Source organism: Equus caballus, chromosome 3, assembly GCF_041296265.1.
Source record: "Equus caballus isolate H_3958 breed thoroughbred chromosome 3, TB-T2T, whole genome shotgun sequence".
Taxonomy (NCBI): domain Eukaryota; kingdom Metazoa; phylum Chordata; class Mammalia; order Perissodactyla; family Equidae; genus Equus; species Equus caballus.
The window spans coordinates 28,977,490-29,002,427 of NC_091686.1; the positions used below are offsets into that span (position 1 = coordinate 28,977,490).

Consider the following 24,938-nt stretch of genomic DNA (forward strand, 5'->3'; position numbering starts at 1 on the left):
GAAGTTACAGCAGAATTCAGCCCTGAGTGGTCTCCCATGGCCTGATAATAAAACCCAAGTCCTCTTGCCTTCACACCTGAGACTCCATGTTGTCTGGCCTCTGTCCATCACTCTGTAATCTCCTACATCCTCCCCTCTCCCCCACAGGCATCAGAGCCTTCTCAACTACACACCAAGAAAGCTCTTGTTCTGCTTTCCAGCGAGGCTGATTGATTGCCTTATCTTCAGGTCTCCACTTAAATTTTGTCACCTCTGAAGAGGTCTTGTCTGATCACATTTGCTAGACCACCTTCTGTTAGTTGCTGTCACTGCAGTCTATTGGTTTTGGTTAGACACGTCACAATTCCTAATTATATGCTAGTTTGTTTGCTAGTCTCACCCACAAAGCTTCACGGAGCTTTGGACCACATCTGTTTATTCACCATTGCATCCCCAGCCCCTAATACCAAGCCTTGAACACTACAGATGCACAATAAGTCTTTGTTATTGGATAAATGCATGCATGAGCAATGTCAACAGCAAGGAATCAAAGACTTAGTCTTGCATAAAAACTAAAGAACCTGGGCCTGTTTTCTAATAGAAGCATTGACAGCTATAAATTTCCCTCTAAGCATTGCCTTAGCTGCATCCCACAAATTTGGATAGATTGTGTTGTCATTATCACTTAAGAAGTATTTTTTAAATTTCCCTTGTGATTTTTTTCTTTGACCCATTAAATTTTTTTTGAAGTGTGCTATTTAGTTGCCAAGATATCTAAAGGATATCTACATATCACAGATAATTTATTATTGATTTATAACATAATGCTGTTGTGGTTACCGAACATGCTTTGTTTGATTTCAGTCCTTCTGGGTCTCTGCTATTAGCACCAAGAAGCCCAAACTCAAATCTAGAACAGAATGCTTGGACATCTTTTTCTTGTGAGGTTAAGTGTTTAAAAAAATACAGTTGGTCCTCGACTTACAATTTTTGGAATTTACGATGGTGCAAAAAGCAGTACACGTTCCGTAGAAACCATGCTTTAAGCTTTGAATTTTGATCTTTTCCCAGCCTAGCGATATGCAGTATGATACTCTCTCGTGATGCTGGGCAATGGCAGCGAGCTGCCATCTCCCCCTCAGCCACGTGATCATGAGGGTAAAGAACCAATACACGTGCAACCATTCTGCACCCACACAACCATTCTGTTTTTCACTTTCAGTACAGTATTCAATAAATTACATGAGATATTCAACACATCATATTAATACTACATTATTACATATTATTACATTATTATAAAATAGGCTTTCTGTTAGATGATTTTGCCCAACTGTAGGCTAATGTAAGTGTTCTGAGCACGTTTACGGTAGGCTGGGCCAAGCAATGATGTTCAGTAGGCTGGGTGTATTAAATGAATTTTCAACTCATGATATTTTCAACTTGCGATGGGTTTCTCCAGACATAACCCTATTGTAAGTCAAGGAAGATCTATACTCACATTCTTTTCCACAGCCTTTGTTCCAGCTGGTTCTTGGAGACTGGAAGGAGCTGTGAACAGAGTGGGAATGGCTGTCAAACTTTGGTGGTGTTTACAAGGTTACCAAAGGGCAGAGTCAGAGGGTGAGGATGCTGAGGATGCCCCGGGAGTATCTGCCTGTCTTTGGGAATGTTTCAGGGGAACATAGAAAACATTCGGGTCAAAGGAAATGGGTCAAAACCAAAACCATCGTATTCACCACTAGGCTAAAGATGCCTGTTAGGTAGGTAAAAAAGAGCCAGGCAGCTGCCAAGGCAAATAAAACACAAGATTTAGGGTCAGACATGCAGCTGTATGCATTACTGCTTGCTTACCAGTTGAGGGGGTGAGTGTGGAGCCCTGATTTGTAGCATTTGCTGATTTCCTTGGTGGAAATGTTGCTACCAACATAGATTTCTAGCTACCAAGCTGACCTCACTGAATGTGGAGTGAGAAGAGGTGGGCACAACCAGCCCTGGCAAGGTGGTAGGAGCCAGCCAGCACACCATGGTTGTTTCTAGATCCTTTCATTGGCTTCCTACTGGCTGTGTGAATCTGGGAAAGTTAGTTATTCTTTCTGAGTCTTGGGTTCCTCATCCACAAGGCAGTCCCTATTTCTCAAGGCTCCAGGAGGAGGAAATACTGTACTGTACATATCATTGCTGTGTAATCTACACATCTGTACAGAATGTTAGTGTGCCAAGTTAAAAAGATGGACAACCTACTCTCAACTGATATGCTCTGAAGATATTGAAATGCGAATGTGATTAATGTCTACTTAAAGTGTGATGATTAAGATAGAAACGTAGGGTTATTCCATGTGACTCACCAGGCCCCAGTGAATTGGATATTTTAAGATCTGGATACTACTGATGTTTAAAAAATTCTCTCCTGGTGAATGCTCATTCTCACAACTAAAACTTTGAAGGTCTATAAAATCATGCAAAACAAAGCTAAGATGCCAGACACGGAGGCCTTTCTTAACCTGAAGAAGGAAGATGGTGAACACGCCCAGATGAAGAAACCAAGAGAAACAGTGGCTACCTGATCCTGCCGTGAATAGCGGAGTTACTTTTGAAAAGCCAATTAATCTCTCTAGGCCTCAAATTCCCGACATGGAAAGGAAGGGCTGCAGACAGTAGCATGGACATCTGATGGTTTTCTCCCCCTGTCCACGCATCCATGCCCCCTTCTTTTGATAGCAGCACCTACAGGTGATACTGTCACTGGGTAGCTTTCCCTCCCCACTCTCAGTCCTCGTTTTGGGTGAAGCTGACCCTACATCATGTTCCGGGGTTGACTTGTGATCCTGGTCTGCCCAAACTGAGTACCGCTTCTCCCTGGTCTCAGCAGCAGGTCCAGGAGAGAACATGAACCGAGCTTGGACCAGTAAAAGGCAGCCTCAAGACTTTTGCTGGAAATATCAACAAAGAGGTGCTCTTTCTCCTCTGGGGTTGAGGACTGCAGTCTGGGGCCATCGTTCTATCTCTTGGGAAGAAGGAAGCAGAATGAAGCCAACATAGAACCGAGAGATGGAGAGGGGCAGCTTTCTGAAGACATTGAGTCTCCGGATACAGCAGTACCTAAACCCTGGACTTTTCATTTTCTGAGTTGATAAAATTTCCTTTTGACTTGAGCCAGTTTGAACTGCTTTTCTGTCCCGTGCTGCTCGAAGAGTCCTGGTAAATACATCCAAGGCAAACTTTGAGACTGTTGGCTCAGTTACTGTTGGCTGCCTACCAACAGCCAATACCTTGCCCTTTCTCTTGGCTATCAGAATCCACCTTCTCCCACAAAGCCTGAAAATGCTGGTTACCTGCTTTCCAGCATCCCTTACAGCTGGGGCACCTGACCCTGGCTGATGACATCTGAGGGGAAGATTGCTGAGGACTAGTGGGAAAGATTTTCCCCCTAATAAAAAGAGGTGCACAGGAGGAAATGGGCTTCTGCTGCTGCCAAATAATGCTGGGTTGACATGTGATGTCTGGAACTGCAGCAACCAGTTTGATTGCATGAGATGCAAACCTAAGGACAAAGCAAAAACTCTGAGGATGGGAGAGCAGAGCAACAGACTGAGCCTGGGTCCTTGCTGGTGACACTGAGCCACTGAACCAACCCTGGAACTACTTATCTAACTAACTTCTTAGTATGCGAGATAATAAGACTTGAACTTAAAGCCACTTATGTTGGGCTTTCTGTTACTTGCAGCCTAAAGCATCGTAACTAATACAAACTCTTTTGTCTGAGAATTCTGTATCAATGGTTGAATGTTTTACTGCATACATCCTTGCGTTTTTAGAGTAACCAGAGAATTCTTAACATCTGTAGAACAAGATAAGTGTCCAGAGCTCTGTTTTGAGGGGCACCTCACTAGACCCCAAGCAAGTGCAATGCCCTAGACTCCTGGTCACAAGTTTTATCCCCCCTTGCACGCATCCTTGCCTGTGACAGTGATGCTTCCGATTTCCAAACTCAAGTTTGAGAGGGCATTCCTCACCAGCACAGTGACCAGAAAGGTGCCTGCAATGCAAAAGGTGGAGAATGATGGGTGTTGTAATGAACTGTTTAACTCGTGCAGCGACAACTCTTCCAGCTTGTGCTTCTCGGTCCCTTTACGGCAGCATCTAATTTTGCATCCTCTGAGCATCTAATGAACACCTGTTGTGTGGCAGGCATGGCGCAAGGCTCTGGGGACACAGAGAAGGAAGAAACATGGTCCTTGTCCTCAGGGCCCTAAGATCTAGTAGATATGGAGGACACTGAGTGCCAAACCAGGGTAGAGGCAGCACGGGGGCATTGTGGGCACGGGGTGGGGCGGTCACTTCAACCTCAGGGGAGGAGGAAATGGTTCCTGGGGTGGGGCGGGAGCTGGAGGTAAAGCTCAAAGGATGAGTCGTGCTCATGAGTCAGATTAGAGAGGGGCTTACAGCGGAGGGGAAGATGAGACAGGATTTTAAAAGGGTCGGGAGAGGGGCGAGGGGAGAGAAGGATTTGTAAGAAGGTATGGAGAGAGCTGCTAAGACATGTGTATCCCGCCCCTCCTGCCTCATGGGGAAGGGGTGACGGGTGCTACCTTACTCTCTTCTGTAACCTAGAAAGATGGATTCTTTGAGGTTGGGGACCCCCATGGACAGGTGCCTTACTCATGCACTTGAAGGAATGGTCTGTGACCCATGAGCTGGGGCAGGGTGGAGTGTGGGCAGTGGAGGGGTGGATGGATTAAAGGGCGGCATTTCTACTTTTGGGAAGTAACTATGGTCAGCTGGTAGCAGCCAAGGAACGGATAAGAATTTTCTATGGACCAGATGTTTTCCTTGGGGAGAGGGGGTGCTGACGCGGGTAGAGAGAGTGACCCTGTTGGTGACCCGGGAGAAGCAGCAGCTGGGCGGATGTGGCCAGCTGAAGGAGAGGCATCACGCCATCCTGGAAGCTGGGGTCCCAGGGGCCAGCAGGGGCCCTCAGGAGCCCGTAGACACTCCTACAAGAGGCAGCTTCAAACATCTGCTGGGCCCCGAGAGCAAGGCCAGCCAGGACTGGGCCAGGCCACCAGGTGAGAGCCTTCCTGTCCGACCTGGCTCCCTTTCCTTCCTCCTTACCCCCTTCATCCCTGGAGTCATCCAAATCTGTTTTTTTTGTGAGAAGACTGTTCATCATCTAAGAGTGAGCCAAAAAATCACAGGGCGTGCAGAGATTTTATCCATTATCCCCTCCTGAGTAGCTTTTATAGGAGACCCAAAATGATTGCATTTGAATTATAGCCTATGTATTGTGTGTATTTTCCATTGTCGTTCCATTTCATTTCTAGATTCTTCCTGTTCCAAGCTGGACCCTTGGTAACTGGCAAAGTTGCCGCATTTTTCTTCTTGAATGTATTGTCCTTTCTGCTCTCTCTTTTGCTACATCCCTTGCTGAGGGCATGGTAGCCCCGTACCTGTTCCACATTAGCCCCTTTCTTGCTCATCTCTGAGATCCAGGGCTGGGGACCCTGGGGGCAAAATCCTGGGTGGGCTGAAGACTCTGTAACCCTCACCACATTCCTGCCTGCTGACCTCACCATACTGCCCTCAAGAATTCTCTGTTCTCTCCAGATTAGGTGCAAATGTCTGCTGTGGCCTCCTCCCCCCGGCTGGTGCCAGCCAGTCTGCTGCCCTGTCTCTGTCCCAGCCAGCATCATAACACTTCCCCTCTCTCCCACCCTTCAGTTATTATCTCCTCTCCTCCCAGGAGACTGGAGGCGATTGGATTGCAGTTTCCCAAACCCCACTCTCCTCTAGAAATGATGGAAGAAATCTGAATACTCCTGCTCTCTTCCAGGGGATCTCAATGTGGGGGGGAGGGGAGGGCGGGGAATCATTTTACTCCCCAGGGAACAATTGGCAAAGTCTGGAGACATTTTTAGTTGTCACGACTTAGGGGGCGGGTGCTACTGGCATCTAGTGGGCAGAAGCCAGGGATGCTGCTAGACATCCTAAAGCACGCAGGACAGCCCCTCAAAACAAAGAATTACCCAGTCCCAAATGTCAGAAGTGCCAAAGTTGAGAACCCCTGTGACTGTAAGCTCCCTGAGGGCAGATAATATCTGTCTCTTCTTTATTTTGTGACCCAGGCTGGGTGCTGTCAACCATGTTTGTGTCCAGGACACACTGAAAACTGGCTGGCAGGACCCTGGACACCAAATCAGGAAGGGAAGAGGAGGTGTGGAAGGCAAGCCACCAAGTCTAAGTACCTTCCCGAGGAACTGCCACGTGGTAAATCCCAGACGGCCCCCCGAGGCTCTCTTCCTCCTGGGAGAAGGTTGCATTGAGTCCTGCCACCGCAAAGGTCAGCCCCTCTGGGATGCCATGAGCTACTGAGACGTTGACCAGTAGGTCCTGTCCAAGCTCTAAGAGGTCAGAAGCCCAGGAGGCCCGAAGCCCCAAAAGAGGCTCCATGAAGTGGACCGTGATGTTTCTGGAGGGTGCAGAGGTGATGATGCTGCTGGTGGCTTCGATCTCCAGGTGGTGGATCCCTGGGCCCATCCGTTGCTGCACTGCTCTTTCCAGGGTCAGATTGTGGGGGAGCGGGCCCCACCGCACGCTGGACTCAGCCAGGGTTGTGTTACCTGACAGCACAGTGTAAGTCACCTCTGTTCCTGGGAGGTCGGGAGAGGGTAAGAAACATTTAAGAATGTCAGTAACAACCATGCAGTTGATTCTACTGAGACAGTTTAGACTCAAGCTCTGAAGTCAGATTCCTGATATAGACATGGATATGGTTACAAATATAAAGACATTCGTTTTCATAACTCTGTGTGGTCATGGATGATAACTAGACTTCTTGTGGTGATCATTTCACAATGTATACAAATACTGAATCATTATGTTGTACACTTGAAACTAATATAACATGTCAATTATATCTCAATTAAAAATAAATAAATAAAGACATATATAAGGATATACTGCACCCCCAAATATGATGGTGATTATTTCTGAGTATTGGGTTAATGAGTGATTTCCCCTTTGGGGTCCTCTCTGCTCATCTAAATGTTCTAATTTATTTATACTATGCATGTGTTACCCATAAACTTAAAAGTTTGTAATAAAACTGTTAGAACTTTTTTTTGACAGGGATATCCTTGGAGGGAGGAAGGCATCTCTTCCTTCCTTCAGATGCTGAAAAGGGTGCATGTCTGAGGGATGTGGCTGATTTTTATATATGACGATTGGCCTTAAGTCTTGTCTTAAGCAGGAGCAGATGAGCCCATTTCCTTTCATCTCCATGGCTGACTGCCTGAGACCCTGCCCAACAGGAGGGTGTAGCCTGTTCACGTTAAGGTGAGCCTTCCTTACAGTTTGGGGCTGGTTGTCCCAGCTGGATGCTAACTATTGTGGTTGACTCTTAAAATCTGATTTCAACCATCAAATTAGGATTTTTCCAATAGAACCCAAGCTAGTCTAGCTCTTGTTTGAGTGAGAAGGTGATGATGATGATGATGATGATAAAGACAATGATGATGATGATGATGTTGATGGTGATGATGATGTTGATGATAATATAAGCCCTCTGAGAGTAGGAACCTTGACTTTCATGTTTATTGCTGCCTCCCCCTACACCTGGCAAAAAGTAGGCACTCAATTATATTTGTAGGATGAAAAAAAATGAGGAAGTTTGAAGTGAGATAAGTCTCCCCAGGTGCACACAGCACCCGCCTTCAGCCAACAAGCGCACCAGAACAGAAAGGAGCCCCAAGCACTGTGTTGAAAACCCCGTGATTTTCATCCATTAATTCACTGCTATAAGTGAGGCTCTAGGTGGTGTGAGGTCGGACTGAGTCATGTCCTCACCTCTGCAGCTCGGGTCACCTCCACAGCTCCGCGCCACACGGTTTACATCAATAGGCTTCCGTCCAGATCTCAAACTGGACCTGTGCCTTGAGGAAAGATGCTACCTTAGGTGAAGATGGGTCTTAGTTGGGAGGGTCTCTATTGAGAGAAGGGGTGATGTTTCAAATATTTAACAACTGGAACTTCCTGGGTACCAAGTAGGACGGATGGTCTGATAAATCAGCATAGACACTGTGACCAATCAGAATGGACACTGTGACCAATCAGAATGGGTGCTGTGACCAGTCAGAACGGACGCTGCGACCAATCAGAATGGACGTTGTGACCAATGAGAAATGTTGCTATGACCAGTCAGAATAGGTGCCATGGCCAATCAGAATGAACACTTCGGCCAATCAAAATGGACATGATGACCAATCAGAATGGCCTCTGATACCAATCAGAAAAGAAACTGTGACCAGCCAGACTGGACACCAGCCATAAGGGCTGCTGTGGGTACCAGTGTTAGCAGCTGAATCAGCCCTGACTGGGGGCAACATAATTGTGCCTCGCTAGTGAATGCTGGCTGCACTGAGATGGGCTCAGACCCAGCTGGCAGCACTCCCAGTCCTATTGCAATTCTCCCAGTAGGGAGTGGCTCAGAAGTTTAATTCTTGCCATGGGATGATGGGCATGCCAAGAAGGGCCTTTGGAAGGCTGGGAGCTCTCACTAGCTCACCAGCCTTGTGACTTTGGGCAGATTTCTGAATCGTCCCTCCCTTTCTTCATTTGCAAAATGGAGATAAGAATAGTATGTACTGGGTGGGCTAGTAGACGTAAAGCACTTAGACCCGTTCCTGGCAGACAGTAGGCACTAAATAAATGAATAGCTAAAAAACCAACTCAACAAGTGATTGCTGTCAGTAGTTATGAAAGCCTGGGAGTCAGATGAATAGATATGGGAGGTTGCCCTGCCTTGACCATCCACACACTCACCTCCATCGAGCACCACCTGAATCCACAGAGGGTCCCCGAAGGCAACCTGGCAGAGAAGGCTGGCTCCTGACTCGGACAGACCAGAGCACCCAGTCACACTGAGCTTCTCCATCTTGTCCCGCACTGTCACTTGCTTCTGGGCCATCACGTGCCACTCGCTGGTGGTGCACTCAGCAAACACGGTGAAGTCCCCGGGGGCTGTGAACTGGTGGGTCACGTGGCTGGACAAACTGCCGGCAAAGGTCAGAAACGTTACCAGCACAGGGGACACGCAAACACACGCATTTACAGGTGCGTGCACGCATGCACTCACCCACCTCACACCTCCCCTGCTCTGCAAAGATAAGAAGATGAAGGAAAAGATGCTACACAACCACGCTCTCCGTATTTACAAAGGTTACATCGAGATGCCCGGAATGGCTGAGAGAGGAGGAAATGGCTCTGACTAGCCGCGGAGTCGAAAATTTGGCTGCAAGTCCCTTTTCTGCCACTTACTCCCTCTGTGGCTCATGTAAACCCCCTCTCTGGGCTTTCTTCTTCATCTGTAAAATACTATGCCCACCCTACCTTTCTGAGCCTTACTTTCCCCATCCGTCAAATGGGATCAGATTCCAAACATATCAAAATTATGCGTATGTTTTGCTTCTCATTTTCCTAAGGGGACTAATTAAAATCTCTAACGTGGCCTGCAAAGATCCACATGACCTCCCCCTCCTGACCTCTCCCCACCTCCTACCACGCTCCGCTCCTCTAACTATGCTGCTCACTCACACTTCTTTTTGGTTTCTAGAACGTGCCACCTCTCGCCTGCCTCAAGGCCTATAAGCGTGCTGTTCCTTGCTGGGGGGGCTCCTGCCCATCTCTTGGCTCTTCCTTATGCTCCTCCTTCGGTTCTCAGCTTAAACGTCACCTCCCCAGCGAAGGCTTCCTTAGGTTCTCTTTATAACCGCCGTAGCTTCGCTGCCTCTCCTCGGTGACATTAATCCCTTTTGTGCTTATTCACTGTCACCCTTCCCTGCCAGGCTGTCAGCACAGACAGTGTCTGTCTAGTTCTCTGTTATATGCCTGGCACCTAGCACAGAGCCTGGCACATAGCAGATGCTTGAGAAATAGTTTACAAATGAACATATTCATGAAAAAGCTTGGAAAACAGTAATTTGACTCTTGGTCCTGACCAGATAGAGTCAGCCCACTGCAGCCTATGTAAAAAGGAACTACTTGAAGACTCTGAAAAGTAAACAAGAGCAGGCAGATTGGGGAGGAAAGTCAGAACTTTAAGAATCACCCATAAAAATGAGAGTTTCCTATTTTATTTCTGGTTTTTGATCTCCTTTATCTCTTGGCTTTGTCTCAAGTATAGCCTGAGTCATGGAACTGCACAGTGAGTGAAGAAACAAAAACCCCAAGAGAAATCTCCTCTGTTTAGCCAGAGGACCAGGAAAAGAGACCTAGTTTCTTTGTTTTGTGTGGTTTCTCTTTTTTGTCTCCTGGCCCTGCCCCAGGCTGTCTGCTCTCCTGGAGCTGTGTTGAGTGGGGTGATGCAGACACCAAAATCTCTAAGAGAAAACTGATCTTTCTATTAAGGGGAACCATGAAAAAGGGCCTATGAGAGCTGGTGATTGTGGGGAAGATCCTGAAAAGGACAGATCTAGAGAAGAGGATCTCCTAATTCAGTGTGGGACCCAGCATAAATCATGAGCTCACCAAGAAACTACACATGTGCAGAGTAGACCGAAAGAAGCATAGCAAAGGTTTTGTGAACTCAACTACAACATAAACCACCAGCCGAGTGGCACACGAACAGGGCAGACCCAAACGGCTGTGAAGACTGAACTGATCTGGGAACCACTGCTCACAGAAGGCAAGTTGGAGTGTGTGGTCTGAATCTAACTGGGTCGGTTGCTTGCTAAAGCTAAGCAAACAAACAATCCACATTTTCCAGAGAATTTTAACAGGACCCAGAGTCTCAGAACTCACTATTCAAAATGTCCAGAATACAATCCAGAATTAGTTGATAAACAAAGAACCAGGGAAATGTGACCAAATTTCAAGGGAAAACATAATCAATAGATGTGAGCCTTGAGATGACTCAGATGTTGGAATTACCAGACAAAGACTTTAAATCAGCTATGATAACCACGCCCCATGAGGTAAAAGGAAACCCTCTTGAGTGGAGAGATAGACATTCTCAGCAGAGAAACAATAAAAAAAAAATAAAACAATGGAAATGTTTGAAATTAAAAACAATATCTGAAATAAAAAATTCACAGGATGAGTGCAATAGCAGAATAGAGATGAGAGAGGAAAAAGTCAGTGAACTTGAAGACATAGCAAGAGAAATTATCCAATCTAAAGGACAAAGAGAAAAAAATATTAAATTTTTAAAAATGAGCAAAGGGTCTTCAATCTGTGTAACAATATCAAAAGGTAAAACATTTGTGTCATTGGAGCACCAGAGAGGAGAAAGAAATTGGTGTAGAAAAATGTATTTGAAGACATAATAGCTGAAAATGTCCCAAATTTGGCAAAACACAACTTTAAAGATTCAAGAAGTTCCACAAGCCCCCAAAAGGAAAAAATTTAAAGAGAAACATACACACACATATAATAATCAAACTGCCGAAAATCAAAGATAAAGAAAAACTCTTGAAATCAGCCTCAAAAAAATGACTCATTATATCTAGAGAAAATGGTGATTTGTGTAGGTTTCGCCTCAGAAACCATGGAGGTCAGAAGACAGTGAACGACATCTTTAAAGTGTTGAAAGAAAAGAACTGTCCATACACAATTCTATACCCAGCAAAAATATCTTCCAGGAGTTAAAGCAAAATAAGGGCATTCTTAGGAATAAAGAAATTCTCTAAGAATTTGTTGCCAGAAAAATCTACTCCAAAAGAATTGCTGAAGGAAATTTTTCCAGCTGAAGGGAAATGATCAGAGGGAAACCTGGAACTTCAGGAATGAAGAGAGTGCACAAGAAATGGTAAATATCCTGGCAAATGTGTAGACTATTTTCCTCCTCTTAAGTTCTTTAAAAGATGTATGACTGTTGAAAGGGTTTTTCAATGTATGTAGATGTCCTACATATGACAATTATAACACAAAGGAGGGCAGGCAAAGGGACCTATATGCCAGTAAGTCTTCAACATCTTAGGCGAAGTGGTAAGTATTAACTCTAAGTAGACTGTGAAAGGCTAGGTATGTATATTGTAATCCCTAAAGCAACTACTAAGAAAGTAATACAAAGAGACATAACAAATAAAGCCACTATATCAGTTAAAATGGAATACTAAAAATATTCAAAAGAATCCAAAAGAAGGCAAGGAGAGAGAGGAACAGAGGGGACATAAACAGAGAGGGCAAACAGAACACAAATAACAAAACAGTACGTAAATCTAACTATATCAACAATTACATGAATTGTAAATTGTCTAACCACACCAATTATTGAGCCAGATTGGAAATTAAAGAAACAAGACTTGCCCATACCTGTCCACACGAAGTTCACTCTGAATATAATGATATAGATAGGTTAGAAATAAAAGGATGGAAGAAAGATAGACACACCAGCAAACATTAATCAAAAGCCTGCTGGAGTGGCTGTTATTAATACCAGACCATGCAGATTTCAGAACAAGAAAATGCTAACTCTTTATAGAAATGTGAAACATGGTTTTGAATAGCAAAATCCAGCTTGTTTTTCAGTGATGTGTCTGAAAGAAGCGGTTTATTCCGTTCTCTGAACTTTGGTGCCAACGGAAATCGCCCAGGACTAAAAAAGCAGAGAAATGGATTTTTCCTGATTTCTCTGCCAGTGATCTCACCCAAGGGAGAAGACTGCAAAGTGGTTTTGGAAACTGCTGCCAGCAAAGGGACGATCTGCTCAGAGTACAAAGGGATGGAAGCAACTTCAAAAATTGTTTTGTGATCCTATGACCCAGCAATTCCACTCCTGGGCATAAACCCAACAGAAATGTATACAGATGTGCACCAAAAGACGCGTACTAGATGATGACCACGCTGCACAATTCGCAATAGCCCAATGGGAGACCTCTCCAATGCCTATCAACACTAGAACGGACCAAAGTGAGGTATATTCACACAATAGAAGATTATACAGCAACGAGAAAAACGAAATCACAATTATAGACAAAAGTATGGATAAATCTAAAAGATGCTATTGAGCAGAATTCAAACACAAAAGTATATATACTTTAAGATTCCATTTATATGAGTTTCAAACACAGGTCATACTAATTGATGATACTAGAAATCAGTATCCTTGGGGGGCGCTGAAGGATTTCTAGGAGATTGACTGTATTTTGTTTCTTGATCTGGGTGCTGGTTACATGGATGTGTTCATTGTGTAAAAATTAACTGAGCTGTATCTTTTTGTGCACCTTTCTCTATGTATATTATTCTTCAATAAAAAGCTTAAAAATTTGGGGCTGGCCTGGTGGCATAGTTGTTGAGTTTGTGTGCTCCGCTTTGGTGGCTGGGGTTCACAGGTTCAGATCCTGGGCATGGACCTACACACCGTTCATCAAGCTATGCTGTGGGGTGTCCCACATACAAAATGGAGGAGGATTGTCACAGATGTTAGCTCAGTGATAGTCTTCCTCAAGCAAAAAGAGGAAAGCTGGCAACAGATGTTAGCTCAGGGCCAATCTTCCTCACCAAAAAAAAAAAAATTTAAAAAGTATTTCAAGACCCTGTCATTCACTAATTTTTACACATTGCTTTGATATTTGACATTAATGGGATGCAACTTTTCTTTAAAAAGAAAGAAAGTGGAGAAGAAAGCTCACATTTTGGGTCTTTGTTGATAATGTCCTATTGTTAAGAACGCTGTAGTCTGTGTCATTTTGCTTCTGTTGCTCACAAGTCACCAGCCATCTTGGTGGATGAGGCTGTCTGACCAAATCAGTCAGTGTGGTGGGCTGGAAAGGGTAAGAAACTGGAAAAGAGATCTCCTAGGGCTCCATCAGTTACCTGTGTAATGTAGTGACCCAATTAACCTCTCTGAGCCTCTATGCCCTTGTCCATAAAATGAGGTGAGAGCTGTTCCTGGCTGGGTCGTTGTAAGGTCTAAATGAGCCCATGGCTGAGTAAGTATCTGGCATGTAATAGACTCAAAGATTGTAGCTTTTTGTATAATAGGATGACATTTATGCCACTTACCTATTAAAGAATTGTATACTTTTATGTAATATTAATCCAATAGTAACAATTACCCATTGTTTAGAATTAACTCTGCATCAGTTATTTTCTTCTTGGTAGCCCATTTTTTGTTAAAATTACCCAGTAAGTATTAGTAACACTCGCAATAATATTAACAATCACAGATCAAGTAACTCTTTGGTCTAAAGATTCTTCTGTATCCTCTGTAGCGGATGCTGTGGCGCGTCACCCAGATTCTACCCTTTAAGACGGAGGTGTGCACTAGCCCAGCACCCGGCTGGTGGCTGAATCCACCTCCAGGAATTCCCCTTAGCCAAAAGGAGCTGCTTCCTCCAAGGTGACATCCCCTCCCCAGAGACGTCCTGCATCCAATGGCTGCTCATTCTCGGGGTACAGAGGTCTCCCTCTCTTGCCTCAATTCAAGACCGGTCCCAGCTCCGGAGCTCTCTGTGGGGATTGGTGGCACCTGTGTGGCTACTGCCTCCCAGTCCAGCTTCTCCTGCCCCAGCTCAGTTCTGCCCAGTACACCTGCTGCATCCCTGAATGAGAGCCTGTTTCCTGGTACCCAACCTGCATACTCTCCCCAAAACAGTCTCTTTAAACCGGCTGGCATCAAAGGTTCTTCATCACCTGACCCCTTTGAGTTTTCCTGCACCATCTTTCGTTTTTCCCATATACCCCTGAACGCCTGGTGTAATGAGGTGCTCACAGGTACCCAAGGATGCCACACCCCTCTCCATCCATGACTTTCCTTTCTCTAGAGCCACTGCTCCTGCCTCATATTTCTGGCTCCTGGGAAGAACTTCAGCTCTAAAGTCCTTTCTGACCATCACCTTCTACAGAGTTCTATCCTCTGCACCTCCCACCTGCCTGTGTACATCTAAGTCACTCTGAGGCTTGTGTTATCTTGTGAATTATTGATGTCCAGGGAATATCTTTGCGTGCACTTTTCTCTGCATATATTTTGCTTCAATGAAAAGTTTAAAAGTTAGTTCAAGACTCTGTCACTCACTGATTTGTACACACTGCTTTGATATTTGACGTGAACTGAATGCCACTTAATGGCATGGGAAGTTGGCCCCCCCCAACATTCAAGAATGACAGTAATCCCTGGATCAGTCAGTAGGTGGCGCTGAGTTACCCAACGCTGGACTTGGACAAATTCCACCTTATTCAAAGTGTTCCATAAGGCAGATAAAACAATTTCAGAAACGTAGAAAGTTTTCCACGGCAAAAAGACACGAAACAGCCCTCCATGAAAATGAACGCAAGACATGGGGAGTGCAAGGCGAGAAGGAGCTTCTAAAGGAGAAATCCTTGGCCTTGTGTTACGGTGTTTCTCTTTGAGGTTGCAGTCTCCCCCATCAGCTTATGTGAGGTGTCTACCATGGAGATGGGGCATCGATTTTGGTCTTAGCCTAAAGAAGAGTTAAGCAAAAGTAGGATTCTGTACAAACACGTAAAAGAAGAGCACAGTGACATCCACACAAAGTATGTGACTTCTGTATACTTAAATTTCATGCCATTTTTCCTATTGTAAATTGAGTGCTGAGGCTGCTAGTGCTGATAAGAAAGCATCAGAAATATATCTCCCAATGCTGGTAAAAAATGATATAAGAAGGTGGGTAGATAGTTTCAAGGTCCTACAAGTCTTTAAAGAGATGAAATTGAATTATTTGGGTGGGGTGACGGTAGACAGTGTCACCATCTATTTCTTTTGAAAGAGAAAAAAAAAATGCCAATGGCTTTTGCTTATAGCTAATGCCCAGAAGGACTGAATATGTAAAGCATTGCTTATTGTGGTTTCTCTTAGATTATGAAAAAATGTAATCACAGAGAATTCCAGGGAGCAATATGGCAAACACCCTTTGAATCACATCCAGAGTTGACAAATATTTGCATTTTATCCCATTTGCTCCAGTTTTTAACTAATGTTTGTTTATTACTGGAAAATCCTTGTGTAACTAAAGGTCTCAGCAGGGCTACAGACAGTCAATTTTGACTTACGCTAAATTCAAGTTGTATAAAATTTTAGGGCTGAAAGATTGTGTACTGTAGCATTTGTTGTTTTATTGATGAAATGGTAGCAAATGGGAAGAAATCCACAGAACAATGCCATAGGTATCTATACCACTTACACATTTTTTCCCCCAAAGCATCTTCACATGTGATTTCTCGCTTTACTCCATGGAACGATCAAGGCAGCCATCAATATAAATGCGATGGGGAAGGAGAGCGAAACCCAGGGCCAGGGCTTGTCTTGGGGTCTCACACCATGTTAGCAAAGTCTGGGACCAGAACCCCAGCCTCTGCATGTCATGGCCTGAGACCTCCGAGGACTGCTGAGTCTGAGACCTACCCTCTCTAGATCAGATCCAGGCAGTGGGCAGAGCTGGCCCCTGTTTGCCCCACCCCACCCAGGGCTTCTGGGAATGCCAGGCACCCACGGGGCTGGATTCAGAAGCTCCAGCTCGCATTGGGTAGAACCAGAGATGTTTTGGGCTTAGGAGAGGGGCTTGTGGGCCTCCGTGATTCCCCTGGGCATCCGTGTTGAATGGGGTCTCCCTGTATCTCCCAGGATCTGAAGATTCTGGAAGAGTCGGAGGCGGCCCTCCCACTGGGGCACCCAGCAGGGCAGAATGGGGCTTACCCCAGGTCCAGGTAGGACTTTGAAATGTTATGAATCGGGCTCAGCTGCCTCAGGTTGGGGAGGTACTATTCCCTGGGGGACGCAGAGGACGGTGCCCTCAGGCCCCGAGGCTGCACGCTGTGCTCTCTACGGAGCCTGAGAGCCTGAGCTTGATTCCAGTCTGTCCTGGTTTGCATCCCCTCGCTGCCACTCGCTAGCCGTGTAGCTTGGGCAACGCTACTGTACCGCTCTAAGCCTGAATTACTTTGTCTGTGAAAACAAGATGATAATTCTCTAGCTCAGCACCATCCAATAGAAATACAGTGTGAGCCATATGTGTAATTTTAAACTTTCTAATAGTCACATTGGAAAAAGTAAGAAGAAATGGGTGAAATTAATTTTAATAATTTATTTCCTTTAACCAAATATATTTAAAATACTATCATTTCAATGTGCAATCAATATAAAAAAGTCGTTAGTGAGATATTTTACATTCTTCTTTGGGGGAAGGGACTAAGTCTTCAAAACCCCATGTGTATTTACATTTACAGCATCTCTCAGTGGAGACCAGCACATTTCAAGTGCTCAGTAGCTCATGTGGCGAGCAGCTGTTATGTTAGACAGCACGGCCCTGGCTCATAGGGCTGCTGTAAGGATTAAATGAGATCATGTGTGAGAACTACTTGGCTTGACTATTTATTAATGTTGCTACTATTATTTTTATTATCCTTACCGACAGAAAGCATTCCCACACCCAGGTGAGCATCTTCGTCACCCCATTACAGACTCCTTGGACCATGACCCAGGAAAGATTCTATGCAGAGTCAAGCCAAAAGGACCCAGCTCCCCGTGACTGTGGGTGTGGCCTCCGTAAGGAGAAAACCCGTGAGCCCCAGTTCCTCCCATTCCCGGGTATATGCCTGTCCGCGCTGTGGCTCTGCCTCTCCTTCCGTCAACAGGTGGCGTCTATTTCTCCACATGTTGATTCTGGGATTGGAACTTGCTTTGGCTGACGGGACATTAGAAAATGTGACACAAGCAGAGATTTCAAAAATGCTCACACACTGGGCTATGCTCTCACTCACTGCCAGAAACCCTTCTGCCACCGTGCGAAGGAGCCTAGGCCAGCCTGTTGGGTGATGAGCGACACATGCTCCCAGCCGACGTCTGGCTACCTGCCAGACATGAGTGAAGGCTCCCTGGGCCTTCCAGCCCCAGATGGGCCAGCTCAGACAAGAAAAGCCATCTAGCTGATCCAAAGAACCATGAGAAATAATAAATATTATTGTAAGCCACTAAGTTTGGGGATGTTTTGTTAAACAGCAAAAACTGATGTATGCATCCTGACTCAAGGCTCAGAGGTTCCTCTTACCTCAGGGGGTAGTAGGGATCCAAAGTGTGGCCGTCTCCCATGCTAATTATACAGGACAGGTTTCCCACGTAGGGAGAGAGGAGCCATGTCAGGGAGATGGTGACGTCGTCGAAGATGAAACTTTCATTGGACACTGTCAGCCGTAGGCCTGCCAATCAAAATGCAAAATGCGGTGTGCCATCACAAAGCAAAATTGCGTGTTTCTGTTTAAAATCTACTCTCTTCTCTTCACCTGTCCTTTATCTTTAGGTGAGCCTTTTGAAGTTTTCACAATTTTAGTTTTACTTTTTAAATTTCTTTGTAATTTTATTTTTTGTTCATAGGTAGCACATGACCAAGATACAGAATTTGAAATATATAAAAGAATATATAGTGAAAAGGAAGCCCCCCCCTCCACTGCCACCCTTCAGGCCCCCGTTCTGCTCCCCAGAGGCAACCATTGTTACCGGTATCCTGGGTCCTCTTCCACAGGTGCCTACACAATCACAAGCACAGACAGACTCTTCTATTTGTACAAATGGCGCACATTGTGTTCACTATTTGGCACCTTCCATTTCTTTCACTTAGTTTATCTTATAAGGTGTTCTCTATGAATTCAGTTAGAACTGCCTTGTTCTTTTTAATAGCTGTACGATGTACCCTAATTTATTTAACCAGGATTCTATTGATTGTCTAAGTGTATTTTATAATGTTTAAAAAGACAAAAGGCAAAGCATGTTTAAGAAAACCTACTTGGCTAACGTGGCCGATGAGTCATGGAAAGCCATTTAGCGCATGTTAAATTTTACAAAACCTTGAGCTTCAGAAGTGGGCATGAGGGATGGGTGAGGGGTAGACTTTGCTGGGGCTTCACACAGCCCCGGGCTAACCTGTGCAGTATAATCTCTCAGTTTCTGAGCACAGATGAGAAGGGAAAGATCTAAGAAGCCGAATGCCAATGAAAGGATTTTTCTTGAACTAGTCAGAAAGCTATCAGGGTCCTGATTGACAACCTCCTGAGAAACTCAGGAGGCAGCTCGGCCCTTCCGGGCACAGGACTGCTGGATGAAGTCCTCCCCTTCCCAGGTCAGAAGCCGACTGGGATTAGAACACACTGACTCGCTAGCAGACAGGATATTTGAAATCAAGGTTGGGACAGAAAATCCGGCCCATGTGGTTGCCAGAACCAATTCACCCCCTGCCCTAAGCTGTGCATTTGTCTGATGACAGCAGCACTGTGACTGGCGGATCCCCAAAGGGCACCCTTTGTCCATTAGCAAAACCACCAAGCGGAAAGCGCTGCCAAAACACGTGGCCTCCACTTCCCAGAAAATAGAATGGAGACACATCGCTCTCTCTTATTCCACCCAAGTGTGTCCAGCCAACTGACGCCGCTGGTAAAGCGTGTCTTCAAGGCCCCCTCCCCTTCCCGCACCCTCTCCTCTGTGTGGTCCTCTCTCCTCCTATACCCACGGACCCTGCTCTCCTGGATGGCCCCTGGGGACCCCAACATTCCCTGACTCATCTTTTCCTTCAGAGCTTCTTGCACCATTACTCAGCCCTCAGTAGAAGTTGCTGTTCCAACCGATTAATTTGCTGGACAATAGCATAATGTGATTTCACAGCCTCGGGGGAAATTGGCGCTCTCCTACTCTGTTAGCAGGAGTGTAAATAGATACAGCCATTTTGGAGGGTAATTTGGCAAATCTATTAACATTTAAAATGCACACATCCTCTGACCCAGCATTTCCACTACTTGGGATTTCTCCTCTAAAAATAATCCCAGGCCAAGATATACGCACAAGAGAGCACTGCAGAGTGATGCGTATAACAAAAAATCAGAAGCAACCCAAATGTCCATCAATAGGGGAACTGGTTAAATAAATCTTGACATAATCTTATGATGGAACGCTAGGTAGTCATTAAAAGAACAAGGTAGTGACTTGGAGAGATGTCCAGGATACACTAGTTAGTGAAAAAAATTGAACTGTAGACTAACATATTTAACATGATTATATTTTTACATATATGCATTCATACATAGCCATGTCTGTGAAAAGATTTTAAAGGGCAGGGAAGAATTTATTCTAAACAGTTAACTGTGGTTTCCTTAGGGGAAACAGGATTCTAGAATTGAAGGGAGGGATTCTTCCTTCTTGACTTACAAAACTTCTATAAATTATGGTAATATGGGTTATTTGCATGGCTTTCAAGATTCCTATTTTTTAAAAGTTCCTGTGCGGACAGCTAATCTTCGACAAAGGAGCTAAGAACATACAATGGAGAAAGGAAAATCTTTTCAACAAACGGTGCTGGGAAAACTGGGCAGCCACATGCAAAAGGATCAAAGTAGACCATTGTCTTATACCACACACAAAAATTAACTCAAAACAGTTCAAAGACTTAAAGGTAAGACCTGAAACCATAAAACTTCTAGAAGAAAATACAGGCAGTAGGCTCTTTGACATGGGTCTTAAAAGGATCTTTTCAAATACTACATCTTCTTGGACAAGGGAAACAAAAGTCAAAATAAACAAGTGGGACTTCATCAGACTAAAGAGCTTCTACAAGGCAAGGGAAACAAGGATCAAAACAAAAAGACAACCCACCAACTGGGAAAAAATATTTACAAATCATATATCTGACAAGGGATTAATCTCCATAATATATAAAGAACTCACATAATTCAACAACAAAACATCAAACAACCTGATCAAAAAATGGGCAGAGGATATGAACAGACATTTCTCCAAAGAAGATATACAAATGGCCAATAAACACATGAAAAGGTGCTCAGCATCACTGATCATCAGGGAAATGCCAATCAAAACAACACTAAGATATCACCTTACCCCTGTTAGAATGGCTAAAATAACTAAGACAAAAAATAACAAATGTTGGAGAGGATGTAGAGAAAAGGGAACCCTCAAACACTGCTGGTGGGAATACCAACTGGTGCACCCACTATGGAAAACAATATGGAGATTTCTCAAAAAACTAAAAATAGAAATACCATATAACCCAGCTATCCTACTACTGGGTATTTATCCAAAGAACTGGAAATCAACAAATCAAAGAGACTTAGGCACCCCTATGTTCATTGCAGCATTGTTCACAATAACCAAGATCTGAAAGCAACCCAAGCGCCCATCAACAGATGAATGGATAAGGAAGATATGGTATATATACACATATATACAATGGAATACTACTCAGCCATAAAAAATGACAAAATCATCACATTCACAACAACATGGATGGACCTTAAGGGTACAATGTTAAGAGAAATGAACCAGACAGAGAAAGACAAACACTGTACGAATTCACCTGTATGTGGAAGATAAACAAACACATGGACAAAGAGAATTATTTAGTGGTTACCAGGGGGAAGGGAAGTGGGGAGTGGGCACAAAGGGTGAAGGGGCGCACCTATAAGATGACTGACAAATAATAATATACAACTGAAATTTCACAATTTTACAAACTATCATAATCTCAATTAAAAAAAAGTCTCTGTGCGTTCTAAAATGGCAGCCTGTGGGAAGGGCTGTGGTTGAGTGGGTGTGGAGTAGGGGAGAGATTTTTTGACTCCTTTCAATCAAGTAACCTTGGTTTTGCCTGTTGTGTTCATTGGGTCACTCCATGAAATTTAATTTGAAGGGTCCTGGGACTAAAAAGAATAACATATTTTTTTGACTTCCAGCTTGATATCTGGTTTCTGCAACAGGACCCTCAAACACTTTACCCCGAGGCTAAGCCAGGTGGGGAGGTCAGGCTGCAGGGTGGAGAAGTGTTAGCACACAGCAGATGGACCTCCGTGGGTGGCTGCTGTCTCTGCTCTGAGAGGGGCTGGACCTGGCGTGGAAATAAGGGAATTCCCACACCCAGGCAAGCTGGGAACTCACCTTCCCGGCACCGGTACTGCACCCACAGGTAGCTGCCCTGGGTGGGGCACAGGTCTCCAAAGTAGGTCCCATCTGCTGCCACTTGGCATGCCTGCAGCCCCTGGCACTGGCCTGGGAAGCACCCACATCCCAGCAGCAGCAGGAACCGTGAGAAGGACATAAAGGGATAAGTTCAGACAGAGATGAAGGAGCTCGCATTCATTCATTCGCCCACTGTCCACCCACCATGTTATCTGTTGGTGTCTCCTGGGGACCAGGCACTGTGCTAGGTACTAGGAGGAGACAGAAGTAGCGTTCCTGCCCTCAAGCAGCTCAGGGTCCAGCACAGTGGATCTCAAACTTTAGAGTGCACCCAAATCCCATAGAGGGCTTGTGAAGACAGATTTCCAGACCCCACTCCCAGCGATTCTGATTGAGTAGATGTGGAGGGCAACTTGAGAATTTGCTTTTCTAACAAGCTCCCAGGTGATGTTGAAGCTGCTGGCCCAGGGACCCCACTTTGAGAACGACTGGTCCAATGGCATCTAGTCAGATGGCCTAGAAAACTGCACCCTGAGAACTGACAAAGAGGGGATAAGTTTAGGAATCGTATGTCTATCAGGGGCACCAGGTGCCCACAGGAGGGAGGAGTGTGGAGAGCCCAGGCCAGAATCTTCAGGATCGTCTCCACACCCCTCCCTCCTGCCTCTGTAGATGAACTAAATGCCTACAGAGAAGCCTGGGAGAATGGACAGGCAGGCGCTGTGGCCCCGATTTCCTCCTTGGCTGGAGAGCACCCTCATGGCTTTGCTCTGCGGTGCCTCACCTTCCTGGTTGTCTTTAGCCTCTTAGAAACCCATGCTTGCTGCAGGCTTTGGCATATTTAAATACTCTTTGCCTGTCCAGTTGCTTAGCCAGCCAAGCCCCCACCCCATCCCCAGATACTCTCCTGGCCCTGGTTCCTTCCCTGGTGTCATTGTTTCCTGCACCCCTGCTATTAGCCAGGGGCCAATGACACCCCAGTGTACATCTCACCTCTCTCTTGAGTTCCTAACCTGCATGTCCGGTTGTCTACATGGCATCTCCACTTGGATGTCACAGGGTACCCCAGGCTGCTCATATCCTGAAATGTAGTCTTGATCTCTGATGGGTTGAAGTGTGTCCTCCAAAAAGTTATATTGAAGTCCTAACCCCCAGTACCCATGAATGTGACCTGCGTTGGAAGTAGGTCTTTGAAAATGTGATCGAGTTAAGACGAGCTCATTAGGGTGAGCCCTTAATCCGATAGAACTGGTGGCTTTGTAAGACGAAGGAAATTTGGACACAGAGACACACCACGTGAAGATGGAAGCAGAGGTGGGAATGATGCATCTGCAAGCTAAGGAACGCCTGGCAGTGCCAGCAAATACCGGAAACTAGAGGAGGCAAGGAAGGACTCCCCTCTATAGGTTTCAGGGGGAGTGAAGCCCTGCTGACGCTTTGATTCTGGACTTCTGGCCTCCAGAACTGCGAGAGAATAAATTTCTGCTGTTTTTAGCCTCCCAGGGTGTAGTACTTGGTTGGGGCAGCCCTAGGATATTAATCCAATCTCCTTCCTCCTCCTTCCCCGACCAGCCTCTCCTCCTCCAGCCTCTGCTCTTGCAGCCTCTCCTCCTCCAGCCTCTCCTCCTCCAGCCTCTGCTCTCGCAGCACACAGAATTGCCCGTGCCTGGAATGCCAGGGTCATCCTGGACTCCCATCGATCACCAAGTCCCGTCAGTTCTTCCTTCTGCCTCTGGAATCCGTCCGTTTCTCTCCATCGTCATTGCCCTCGTCTGCACCACCAGCCTCCCTCACTCGGGTTTCTGGCATCAGCCTCCCTTGTCTTCCAGCCCCAGTGTCAGTCTGGACTCACAGCAGCCTGCAGGAGGCTCTCCCCTGGCCATGTCTCTCCCATGCTCAAAACCCTCCAGTGGCTTCCCAATGTCCTTGGGGTAGAGTCTGTGTTCCCCGGGCCCTGGGGCCCCACCTCTGCCTGTGCTAGAGCCATGCTGAGCACTTGGCAGTTCTCTCCACCTACCATGCTCCTTCTCATCTCCAGGACTTGACACAGGCTCTTGGCACTCCCCCAAACACCCCTCCCCAAACGCCCAACTGTCCTTTCCTGGTTGACTCCTGCCAGACCTTCACATCTCAGTTTAGGTCTTGTCTCCTCTGGGAAGCTGGCTGGTCATTTGACCTTTGACCCACAGATCTACCCTAACCTTGGTTGGCTCTGAATTGTGGGAAACTACATTGCCCAAATTCCCCTGTGCACTGGCTTCCAAGAACTTGGCTAATGGCAGGCACTGGCAGAAGACTGGAGGTAGTGTGTTAGTTTGCAATTGCTGCTGTGACAAATTACCAAAAACTTAGTGGCTTAAAACAGCACAAATTTATCTCACAGCTCCGGAGATCAGAAGTCTGGGTGGGCTCTGCAGGGTTCTGCTCAGGGTCTCACAGGGCTGAAAGCAAGGTGTTGGCTGGGCTGCATGCCTTTCCGGCAGCTCTGGGGAAGAATTGACTTCCAATCTCATTCTTGTTGTTGGCTGAATTCAGCTCCTTGTGGCTGTAGGACTGAGGTCCCATTTCCCTGCTGGCTGTCAGCTGGGACCACCCTTAGCTCCTAGAGGCCACTCTCCAGTCCTTGCATGTGGCTCTCTGTATCTCAGAGCCATCAGCGGTGCATCAGATCTGTCTCACACTTGAATCTCCGACCTCTCCATCTGCCACATCTCTCTTCTGCTTCACACCTGAGTAAATTCTTCGCTTTTAAGGGCCTGTGTGGTTAAATTGTGCCCACTTGGATCATCTCTGTATTTTAAGATTAGCAACCATCATTACATCTGCAAAGTCCCTTTTGCCATGTAAATTAACATATTCACGGGCATAGAATCTCATCATACCCAGAATTCCAGGAACTAGGGTGGGAAATCTTGGAGGCCAGAATTCTGCCTACCCCAGACAGGAAGACATAAGAGGACAGGGTCCTCTTCATCCTCTCTCTCACTGCAGCTCCTCTGTTTCTCCAGCTCCCTCTGGACAGACCCTCCCTCTGTGGTCCTCACTCCCACAG

The 24,938-nt window shown here is 45.7% G+C and overlaps 1 protein-coding gene across 2 annotated transcripts in view; it reads right to left on the minus strand.

The window, feature by feature from the left end:
- Positions 1-24,938, minus strand: part of LOC100069843 (polycystin-1-like protein 2) — a 98,138-nt gene that overhangs the window by 65,323 nt on the left and 7,877 nt on the right. Inside the window, exons 4-9 of one of the 2 annotated variants that reach the window (XM_070262089.1) lie at positions 21,866-21,976; positions 17,982-18,129; positions 8,800-9,020; positions 6,225-6,629; positions 3,941-4,018; positions 1,481-1,530 (exon numbers count right to left, since the gene is read on the minus strand). In XM_070262089.1, coding sequence (XP_070118190.1) covers positions 1,481-1,530; positions 3,941-4,018; positions 6,225-6,629; positions 8,800-9,020; positions 17,982-18,129; positions 21,866-21,976 — 1,013 coding nt within the window. Of the gene's footprint in view, positions 1-1,480; positions 1,531-3,940; positions 4,019-6,224; positions 6,630-8,799; positions 9,030-17,981; positions 18,130-21,865; positions 21,977-24,938 lie in introns of both variants that reach the window. The other variant, XM_070262086.1, reaches the window with a different exon arrangement.